Source organism: Pararge aegeria, chromosome 10 (assembly GCF_905163445.1).
Source record: "Pararge aegeria chromosome 10, ilParAegt1.1, whole genome shotgun sequence".
In the NCBI taxonomy this organism is placed as follows: Eukaryota; Metazoa; Arthropoda; class Insecta; order Lepidoptera; family Nymphalidae; genus Pararge; species Pararge aegeria.
The window spans coordinates 18,910,635-18,922,376 of record NC_053189.1 but is presented as its reverse complement, the minus strand read 5'-3'; the positions used below and the strand labels follow the sequence as shown (position 1 = coordinate 18,922,376).

General features: G+C 35.0%; 2 protein-coding genes across 2 annotated transcripts; both read right to left on the bottom strand.

Annotated features, from left to right (window-relative positions):
• Positions 1 to 3,949: 3,949 nt before the first annotated feature.
• Positions 3,950 to 5,788, bottom strand: LOC120626951. The gene is made up of 3 exons (XM_039894765.1): positions 5,755 to 5,788; positions 4,896 to 5,262; positions 3,950 to 4,319 (listed from the first exon to the last, which is right to left on the bottom strand). The coding sequence occupies exons 1-3, from the start codon at positions 5,770 to 5,772 to the stop codon at positions 4,123 to 4,125; spliced, it is 582 nt and encodes a 193-aa protein (XP_039750699.1). The 5' UTR covers positions 5,773 to 5,788; the 3' UTR covers positions 3,950 to 4,122.
• A 2,890-nt stretch (positions 5,789 to 8,678) lies between these two features.
• LOC120627112 lies at positions 8,679 to 10,160 on the bottom strand. The gene is made up of 3 exons (XM_039894968.1): positions 10,050 to 10,160; positions 9,313 to 9,528; positions 8,679 to 8,848 (listed from the first exon to the last, which is right to left on the bottom strand). Exons 1-3 carry the CDS (start codon positions 10,059 to 10,061, stop codon positions 8,699 to 8,701), a joined length of 378 nt encoding a protein of 125 aa, XP_039750902.1. The 5' UTR covers positions 10,062 to 10,160; the 3' UTR covers positions 8,679 to 8,698.
• Between the last annotated feature and the right edge of the window lie 1,582 nt (positions 10,161 to 11,742).

Sequence of the window (11,742 nt, the reverse complement as noted above, 5' to 3'; positions counted from 1 at the left end):
ACTTCAGACCAATATCAGTACTGCCCACTTTCAGTAAAATTTTTGAAAAACTTATTTTAAATCAGTCACTTTCCTATTTTCATAAGTATGATTTACTCCACGTTAAACAATTTGGTTTTACACGGGGTCGCTCAACTATCGACGCTGGTGTTGAGCTAATACATAATATATTTGAAGCTTGGGAGGAGTCACATGATGCACTTGGTGTGTTCTGTGATTTGTCTAAGGCGTTTGATTGTGTTGTACATGAAACGTTAGTCAGAAAACTACACCACTATGGAATTCAGGGTGTAGCTCTTGACTTGATTAGTTACTACTTGCGTGATAGGGTGCAAATGGTAGACGTTAATGGAAAGCGGTCTAATGGGTCATTTGTGAAAATTGGTGTTCCACAGGGTTCTATATTAGGACCTTTTCTATTCCTTATTTACATTAATGACCTGCCTTACCTTGTTAAGGACAATCACGGGATAGTATTGTTTGCTGATGATACATCACTTATGTTCAAAATTAAGAGACGTGAATTAGCTTTAGACGATGTAAACAACTATCTCGCTAAAGTAGTACAATGGTTTGAAGCTAATAATTTGGTTTTAAATGAAAATAAAACTAAGTGCATAAAATTCACATTACCAAATGTTAAACATGTAAAAACCACTATACTACTTAATAATGAGGAATTGAATCCGGTGGATACAACAGTATTTCTAGGAATAACGTTAGATGCTAAACTTCAATGGGGCCCGCATGTAAATAATTTATCGAACAGGCTTAGTTCTGCTGCCTATGCAGTAAAGAAGATACGCCACCTGACAGACATAGAAACTGCTAGGCTAGTCTATTTTAGTTACTTTTACAGCATTATGTCATATGGAATTTTACTATGGGGTAATGCTGCTGATATTGGCACTATTTTCGTGCTGCAGAAGAAGGCTGTTCGTGCGATCTATAAAATGGGTCCGAGAGAGTCATTGAAAGATAAATTTAAAGATGTTAAAATAATGACACTCTATAGCCAATACATATTTGAAAATTTAATGTATGTTCACAAAAATATATCAAAATTTAAAAGAAAATGTGACTGCAATAATTTGAACGTTAGAAGCAAAAATAAACTTGCAGTGCAGTACACTAGACTACACAAAATAAGCAATTCATTTAAAGGAAATTGTATACAATTTTACAATAAATTACCGGTTGATATCTTGGGGATGTCACTAAAGAAGTTCAAAGTTTGTATTAAGCGAAAGCTTATAGAAAAGTCCTATTATAGTATAAAGGATTACGTAAACGATAAAAAAGCTTGGGTGTAAACAATTGCTCTAACCAGGTTGCTTCTTAAATATTTTCTAATGACAATGTGAGATGGTGATAACAAAAAGAACACCCGGCTAAGTTTGTTGTGGGCTTCTTCTTAGACCAGGGCGCGATTGGAACCCTCGTAGCTTTAGTTTTAAGTTTACGATTGTAGTTATCGCCATCACTACTCACTGCTATGTACACATTTTGTATATAATAACGCATCAAAAGTGCCATCTATGTGCCTATTTGAATAAAGAAATATTTGACTTTGACTTTGAATTGACATGTCGACAAACCCCCCCCCCCCCCCTAATGTACCCTCCACGCACGTTCTCTTCGTCGACGGAGATTTCGACTTTACAATGAATTTTTTTTTTGTTTAAGGACTTTACAATTATTCATATATCTTTTCGCGGAGTATAGCAAACTAAGTTTAATTTTCATAATATAACATGGATTTCCGCAAAGTAACGCCTGCTTCTATCCAATGCTCTACTACTACTATTTTAACAGTTGTAAATATTTAACGGTGTGAAATTCAGCCATTAAAATTATTTTTATTTTGAATCCCGTTTCGCTGCTCCGTATTAAAGATGATAATTGCTGAGCGGAGTCCGGTCTTCTAATTTTTCCGTTCGAAGGGAGCCACAAATTGAATTATAACTTTAAATGAAACGTTAAGCGGCTTGATCGCCTCTAAAGCAACATTTTACCTGAATTAAAACTTTTGAAGTTATAGCTACTTAGCCTAATAGTCTATGACGTAAATATATTTGAGACTGCCTTAATAATCTGCAGCAACAACAATACAACAAATAGAATAAACAAATAATATAAATATAAACATACTACGACAATACACACATCGCCATCTAACCCCAAAGTAAGCGTAGCTTGTGTTATGGGTACTAAGATGAATGATGAATATTTTTATGAATAGTATACATAAATACTTATATTATATGGATAAACATCCAGCCATTCCTTGTGGTAATCGAACCCACGGCCTTGGACTCAGAAAGCAGGCGTTACTTTGCGGAATTCCATGATATATTATGAAAACTAAGCTTAATTAACTAAGCTTAAAAAAAGCAGGAGAATATGTATGGTGTATTTCATAAACTCTTCAATCCCTATACTCCGCACCAAACAGATGCTCAGCGATGCATCCTCAATCAAGTCCAGTGGTTTTCATAATTTTTCATATTACTTTATTGCATACTCAGAGACACATACAACAACGACATAAATTCAACTTTGTAGAGTTGTACAATTGGCGGCTTGGTAAATTAACAAGTATAAGCAGTCGAAACATTAAGGATTATGAGATGTGTCTACTTTAGAAACTCATGTTAATCATGCTAAACTGAATCGGTTGACTGACTATTTGTTGCATACTCACGTACTACTTCATTTATCGAAATATGACAAAGTCGAACCCAGATCATAGAATCCTAACGACTTAGTAGTTTGCATGTGGTTTTGAAAAGAAAGTTCTGAGTTCGATTAGCGGCAGGGCAATTTGGGAAGTTACGCTAAGTCCAGTCAGGTGGGAGGCTTTGGCCCTGATTAGCTTTCTTACCGTCAAAGACGTGCCGCTAAGCGATATGGGTTTAATATGACTGCAATACCCTTATAGGTTAGCAAAGGGCTTCTCAACCTGCCCACCAGCTTTTTGTGCCAGAGCTCGTCCGGGGAAGTACTACTACCATGCTTATTTCTGCCGCTAAGCAGCATTGTTGTAATGCTGGGTGGCGGTGTAATTACAGGCACATGAGACTTGACATTTACGCCTCACATTGATGGACACAGCGCAACACTTTTCAGGGTGTGTTCTGTGTGTGTTTGCATGCCCTGCGAAGTGTTGCTCTGTTTATAGACGATGGTTTTCTATATACCATCAGGTAGGCTCTCTGCTTGGTGACAATAAAAAGAAAATCATTAAGTCTAAAAATACAGATCACTTAAAGATTTAATTTGTTTCCTAAGCCTGGTGGAATATATCGTTCCGCGCGAACTGAAAAGGTTATTTGTGTGGGATGTTCCCTACTTAGTGGGCAGCGGCAATAGAAGTCTACCCACGAAAAAAAGGCTCCAGATAATATATTAACATTTCAAAAAAGTATTGGCTGTATTTGTGCGCGTACTGCGTTCTACGGATCAAAAGAGTTATGGTATATATATGGCGGTATTTCCACTAATGTCGCGTTAATTGTTTAATGATTGATTTTATTAAGCTATACACGCGTCGTGTTAGTGCTTTTTCAGTGGTTTGGGGTGTCTTATAATAAAAAACAAAAACATCTTATATCTAAGTATTACTAATTAATAAATGAATATGAAGAGTCTGAGTGGTGGTTTTTAATTTCCATCTATATATATATATAAATACTTATTTATTAAAATAGGCACTATTTGAATAAATAAGCATTTGACTTTATCTTTAGTAACAGCATATCAGAATACAGTTGCCACTAATCCTCTTCTTCTCGCATATGACGTACGATGCCAATGACGGAATACGGGCTACCATATACTGCGATCACCAACCCGTCTGTGCCAGGTGTGGTCCGTGGTGAATACGGTCAAACCTTTAGTCCAGCAGTGGACTGTTATAGGCTATTGATTGATTGATTAATACCAAATATATTAGTTATTAAAACAAGAAACACATACAATAATAATAGATCTCTACCACTGACTTAAGGCAATGAGAGAGTTTAAAAGAGAATTCTTTAGTTTATGGTTGACTAAACTGTATTTTTTTATTGTTTGGTATTATTTAATTGTTGTCCTTCACTGATAAACTACACGTATAAATCACAGATCATTCTCGGAATCACTAACATCAGCGGCATGTTCCTGCTTCACGTTGCCCACATTCTGTTTGTTATTCAACAGTTGCATGAGATCCACTTTCTGCATCGTCACCCTCACTAGGTCCTTCAATATCTTCCTGATATCCTCATCCTGGGAGATTAAACTCTTGATGTTCTCTCTCGTGAACGCAATAGGACCTAGAAAAATATGCATTGCATGAGTTTTTGTACTTATTTCATTAGTATATCCCGGACAAAATTGAGGGATCTACACTTTTTTCACCTTGCATATTATACTTTTGATTCCCTATCAGAAATTAATCCTTACCGAATAATACGTGATACTACAATTAATATCACATATTTTTTACACTTCAAGAATGAAGTAGAATACAAAAGGCGGCCTTAACGCTAAATAGCGATCTCTGCCAGACCTTGGGATTAAGAAAACAAAAAAAACTAAAAGGTTGGATTAACATACATAGATACCTAAATTCATAAACCAGACTACACCAATACAATAATACTATTGATAAATATAAAAAAATAAATAAATCATATCATAAATACTTAAATATGAGTTAAAGTAAATAAATAATAGTCGTCTTTACTGAGCGAGGTAAAGAGCCTTAACAGCATTTTTAAATATGCCCTGTGACTTTGACTGTCTTACGTTCAATGGGAGTGCATTACAGTGAACGAATGTTTGAATGGAATATAAAGAGAAAAAAATCGAATTGAACAGAGTAAAGTAATGTTACAACTTTTACCTACCTAGACCTCGCCTGCCTGGTAGTGGAGGTTGGATTGGTGCTGGGAATTTTTGTTTCTTTCTTCTTTCTCTCGGGGGCTTAATGTCTGGCTGTATGGGCATGATGCCTTTTGGTTCTAGTTGGGCCATCCCCGCCTGCCTCCCTAGCTTCACCTGGTGGCTGTCCACGCACTGGTCTCCGCAGCACATTGTGCAGCACATCTTGCACTCCTGCTGCTTCGGCGGAGGACTCCCCAAGAGCGGTATCGGGGTGGGATTCTGCTTGTGGTTGCAGTCTTTGTAATATAATATGTTTTCGATGCTCTCTGATGATATCTCTTTGTGTTTCTTCTTGCAGGAAATACCGGTTAGATGTATGGTGATTAAGATCTGTGTGAAATTGGAGACTTTAATGGCATCATTGGTAAATCCTTGTCGTGTGGTGACGGCAGATCAGAATCCAGTTGTCACCACTCATCCTCTTACCGCAGGTATCGTACGGGCCGACTAAGGAAATATTATAGAGAACGGGCAGCAGCGTCCTCTGTGCTACTACTACGATTGACGCGATCACTGATGATTGATAACCAGATGGTTATGGGCAACCCTCCGATTGGGAGAGGCCTCTTGAGGCCTGCCAATTGTGAGGGGCCTTACAGTCCACTGGTGGACTTTAATCCACTGTTGTAAGGCTGCTGATGATGAATTTAGAAACTAGTTATTAACATAAATAAGCTGCTACAATTTTGACTGCAGCATAATACTGAGGGCGACATCACACGTACTTAGTTCTAAAAACCATAAAAAATCCTCTTATGTTTGTCTTTTTTTGGTTTAATAAATGATAATTTTGCTATAATTAGGTACAGGAAAACTACTTACCATTTCTAAAAGTTTCATAACGTCTGACAGAGTAATGAAACGTGTGAAACCAAAAACCTTATCGATTTTACTCGTTGGGAATACATATTGTTGTATTTACTAAACATCGGTTATGAAGTAAGTAAACCTATAATTGTTTAACGGAATCCAATCTTTCGAGGCAATTTACTACTTACTAGCAAAATTAAACATAATTTAAGTTTGGATAAGACAACATATTCTATTGGATTTTTTAACAGGTTTTTATGTACTTTCGTATATAAATTCTGGTTCAAATCTTAACAGATTTTTATGTACTTTCGTATATAAATTCTGGTTCAAATCTTTTAAGTTACCTACTCCAACAAACTCATACCATAACAGGTATCTAACTTTAACTGCCGGAACGGGCAGCAACCTGATGACAATGGTGTTTATCAAGTATTAGCTGATGGGGGGGGGGGGGGGTTTGGTTCAAGCTGCAGCGCGGGAGCCCCCAATTCTGCCACGACCGAAGCCTCCAACCAGACCAGACCAAGAGAAAATTCAGAAATTGTAGCTACCAGGAATAAATTCTAATTCAAATTCATAATTTCTTAATTCATGTCGGCCTATCACAGGTATTATTTAGCGTTCATACATATAGGTTTACATTATTGTAAAGGGATGGTGATAATTTCGTTCGCCAACTAACCTAACCTTAAGCTACTATGGTTCCAAACGCGCTCTGGTCTAAGATGCGCCCATAAAAAATTTAGCCGGGTATTTTTTTTTGTTATTACCATCTCGCAGTAAATTAATATTACGCTATGCAGTTAGAGCAATTCACACCCAACCTCTTTAATCATTTAAGTAATCCTTAACATTATAATAGGAGAACATTATATGGATTTCAAATAATTTGTTATAATTAATATTTGCAGTAGGTACTTATTGTGTCAAGAACTAAAATAAAAACGGCCAAGTATTTACTCCTAGCTATAAGTAGATAATGATAGTAAAAATGGATCATTGATTACTGCGTTATCTGTAAACAAACACTCAGCGGGATTTATATGAAAGCACAATAATTAGACACCTGAGCTAAACACGCGGTGGCACTCGTATACAACTATCTCTTTTACATGTTATAAAACTAAGTCGCTCGCGCTATTTTACACGCTTTATATTAGCTTCACTTGTATGTTTGTTGGTAACCGACTTCTTTGGGCGCGATTTCGACCCACTTTAAACGGTCAGATTTCTTTCAAACTTTGTAGACATATCGAGGACCGATGACAATACACTAATCTGAAAAGATTATTTCAATTTTCACTATAAAAAATAAGATTTTTTACTAATTACTACAGCGCCATCTAGACCCAAATGAAAAAAACCTATGACGTTCGCGTACCTAACAAATTCCACAGAAAACATTAAGCTACTAGATGGTAGAGGGCGTCAGCTATTACTTTTTAATGGCCTGATTTAAATAATAATTAGAACTTGCATTTCGAGAGACGGGCACACTGAATAAAAAAAAATATTTTATCTCTTTATTGGTGGATGGGTTACCGATTAATTTTGCTCTAATAAAAATAATAGATCAAGAAAAACTAAAAAAAATGCTATTATGAATAAACTAAAAGAAAGAAATTAGTTTAGTTTTTATACAAAGCGTGTTTTTCTAGTTTGTTTGAACTATTTAATTATTTAATGCAGTTTTCAGCAATAGATAGAGTGATTGAAGACTGTAAACAATAGTTCAATTGAAAATTAAATATAAACATAAAAATAATTACGAAGGGCTTTTTAAATATTGTAATGTAATGTTTGTTTATGACAAAGTGGAGTTAGCAATAATAACCCAGTATCATAATTACATTCGCAAATTAGACAAGAATGCTAGACCTATGAACTAACGTCATTTAACCTACCTACCTTTGCTTAGAACACCCACATTTAATAATGTTTATGGAAAGGGGGTATAGGAGTACCTACTGCCTAGTGTTTTAGAAAAATTACCTAGACCTTTACTAGAAGAAATTGATAATAAAAACCTGAAGCAAATCAAAAACAAATTGAAACTTTATTACTTTCAGGGTACGTGCAAAAACTACAAGGCGGAAGTTAATCCAGACCATTCCTCCTAATTCCATTAATTAACATTATAGAAATATTTCTTTTGTTTTTTTTCCTTACAATAAATAATAATTAATATATAATTCAAATTCAAATTTAAAATTCAAATTCAAATTCAAAATTCAAATTCAAAATCGTAATGTAATTGAGATTTAAACAATAATGTATTTTTTATTTATAATAAACAGGTTTAAATTTAATTTTTTTTTTAAGAGAAATGGTTAAATGCAGTAAACATGCATATATTTAGAAGGAAGCGAAACGTGCGTAGAGGGTAATTTTTTTAGTTTTCTCTTCTAAAATTTAAAAAGTCAAAACTGTACACACACATTACATGTTCCACAAATACCAGGTAAACTGGAACAAATACCTCATTGCATTCAGTTCGCTTTTGTACCTTATTCTAAAGTGCAATAAAGAATTTAAATAAACCTTACGAGATAAATTATATTAATCTACTATGGACTGGTGTTATTAATCACTCGCAAATGCCCTACTAGTATCTACATTGTACCCATGCTAAGCCGGGGCGGACCGCTAGTTAATATAATAAACAGTAATTTGTTAGTTACTATATTTGTACTAGTAATACCTACATCTACGTTTTCAGTCTTCTGTAATTTAAAGTCAAAACGCCTTAGATATTTATACCATCTGTTTTTAAGATTCTTGTAACTAAACTGTAAACTTTACATAACTTTTTAAGTGTTGAAAAAAGTATGTCTTATAATTTTACAAGCATTTAAAAACATTATAGGACAGCTTAGTAATCTATGCAAAAGATCAGAACAGAGACTTTTTTTTTTTATTGAATAGGTTAAGTATCCTCAGCAATAATTGTTCTTTAAATATTTCCCATCAAACTCTTCGAGTGAACGTTCCCGAGTTTCGGACGACTCCGTCTGAACCGGTGTAACTTGTCTAACACAGTTCTGTGGATCGGCAAATAGTTATCAGTCCACGGATGTTGTTTAGCTTTCTTTTCCTTAAAGTCCTGTAATTAAAAACACTTTATTTTATTAATAAGACTTTTCTTACAGTATTTTTTGAATCGCCAGCTGTTGTTCCCTACAAAGTCAGATGTGTGCCAATGGAGTTGCAATATTCTGCTTTATATGTATAGAGGTGACAGTATATGTACCTATAACGGTCAAAGACAATCTCAGGTTCTATACATCCAAATTTAGATGTACGCCATCGCCGATTTGTTGCCTGTCTAATTGAATTACTAAATATTTTTTTTATCTGCTAGGTATTTGATATTTTTAATGCAAGCTTATCGTCATCTCTTTTCTCTCTCATTTTTATCTTTTTTCATAAGCCTCTTCTATCTTATGAAATTGTTTACTCTGAACCGCGTACCAGGCTGCCTCGAGCTCCAAGAAACCCCAAAAAATATCCACCTCACTCACTTTATAATCTTAGCGTAATGCCGTTAGAGGAAAAGAGTGTAGTAACCTGACAGTAGTGATGCCACCACGGAAGTATCAGAAACGTTCTGTCAAGATTCCTCTCCATTTCATCACAGAAAATCTGGTTGGGTATCTTCCAAGCTGCTAGATCTCCATCACGTAACTCTACCGGGAGCGAAGGCTCTTGTGTGGTTGACCTTTGCATTGGCCTGCGAAGATGAACAGGCTGGAGGAAAACTAATAGTAGCGGAACACTATAAATCTGCAAGAGAGTTAAACGTATTTCTTTCATATGTTTTTATCTTCCGTTTATTTGAATCAGGCAATAAAACCTATGAAATACGATTCAAAACCAAAAGATTATGTTCTTTACATAACAAAACAAAAAACGTAAAGTTAACCTAGAAGGTATAATGCACCAATCAGTTCTAAGTAGCCGAATGGGTAAATTTTGAATGGCTATTTTGAAATGAAACTTAATATTGAATCTGTAGTTCTCTTAACTCGATACAATTGTCGAGAATTATATCTTCAATATAACGAATAATAACTGTAGCTTCTTCAAACAGAAAACTAAGTATATATAGTGGAAAAAATAAAACATAAACATCTGAATAGCAAAAATAAAAGATAAATTAACATGGAAATACAAACATTGTATTGGGTATTTAAATCGTTCTTTTCATTATTATCATAACGCACCAATACATTATAACCAATCAGGATACACAATAGTAATTGCAACCTTTCCCGATATAAATTAAGATTCAAGCAAAATATTACCTGTGTTATCATAACGTTACAATACAATTCACGATGTTTGCTGACTACACATACTCGTATATTTATTTCAAGTTAAACAAACCGTTTTCATTTTAAAACCCAACCTGTAACAAATTCTCGCGGCTGCAATTTACAATACTTTATATCGATTTTATTACCTCAGCTGATATTGCGCAAGATCGTGGTTTGCTGTGTTTGCAAAACTCATTATGAGCAAATTGCAATAAATAACATGATGTGATAACTATTTAGCAGTAGATCTTCATCATCACTAAGCTATCCATATCACCAAGTAGGTAACATAATATTTATGGTTAAAACAGTTTCGTAACTTAGGTGAGTAGGTACTTGGCAAACTACGCGCACTCCAAACCGATAACGTAGGTATAATAGCAAGGATTCTTTACAAAAAAAAAATGCGTCCGTCCATCTTTTTAAGTAACTTTATGCCAAAAACCAAGTTGGTAGTTTTTTAGTTAAGGCGTGAAAGAAGGAGAAACAAACAAACACACTTTCGCATTAATACCTAATATAAGTATGAAACTTGCTTCAACGGTGAAAGCAGACATCGTGAAGAAACCTGCATACCTGAGAGTTCTCCATAATGTTCTCAAAGGTGAGTGAAGTCCAACAATCCGCACTGGGCCAGCGTGGTGGACTACGGCCTTAACCCCTTCTCATTGTGGGAGGAGAGCCGTGATCTGTAGTGTGTGTGTAGTGGGCCGGTAATGGGTTGATATGATGAATTTGATGAATAGTATGTGGTGTAGAATGGATGTTGACAATTAAGTAGTCTTCATCACAAAACATGTTCTTGACGTCAGTCACTTTATATCTAACTAGATATGCCCTGCGGCTTCGGTCGCGTAATTTTGGGAGGCAGCGTACTGCTACATAGTCTACACCTATAGTTATATATGAGATTTTTAGTTTTTTACGTAATTTTTTTTTAATGAAAAGTTTACTATATTATTTCTAATACCTATAAAAAGTTTCATGAAGATCGGTTCAGAAGTTTTCGCGTGAAAGCGTAACAAACAAACTTACATTCACATTTATAATTGTAGGGATATCTATATTCACAACGTCATCTGGCGAATATGACCGTTCCAAATAAATGAGCCCCTAAAATAATAAGCACTGCTATTTTTCTAAATGTTACCTTTGCTTTACTATTTTTATCTGGCGCTTAGTAAACATACACACGATCATAACTTTATCTCTTTATAATTAACTCGCTGACAAACCCTGGCTTTGGACAGATCGTATGTGTAGAGTAGGAACCATTTCCACTAGGTATCTTATCAACCGATGAAATAGTTTAATCTACTTTTACCCTTATGATATTAGCGCTTTCAAACAGGCGCGGCAGGCCTCTGCAGTACACCTACTAACTATTTCTGTTTTTAATAAAAGTAAGCCCACTGCAATCTCATCTATTGGTGAGTGACGATGCAGTATAAGATGTTACGGGCTAACCTGTTAGGGCTATGACAGTAACGTTACATTAAACCCAATAGCTACGCTTTATAATTTTCCTACCGAAATGCTACATCATTTTCACCAGACCGTAGAAAATTCTGAAATTATATATCCTAATTAAATCCTAATAAGTAAAGTATAGTAAAGTCTGTAAACTTTACTTTACCACTTACTAATTTTATTACTATTATATTACACCGTGTATCTTAAT

Bases quoted from the DNA above. Each gene is read 5' to 3' on its own strand.
- LOC120626951 (XM_039894765.1), bottom strand. The intron at 4,320-4,895 runs GTAGGTAAAAGT...ATATTTTTCTAG, and splicing joins ACCAGGCAGGCGAGGTCTAG to GTCCTATTGCGTTCACGAGA.
- LOC120627112 (XM_039894968.1), bottom strand. The intron at 8,849-9,312 runs GTTACTACACTC...TTTTAATTACAG, and splicing joins GGTGGCATCACTACTGTCAG to GACTTTAAGGAAAAGAAAGC.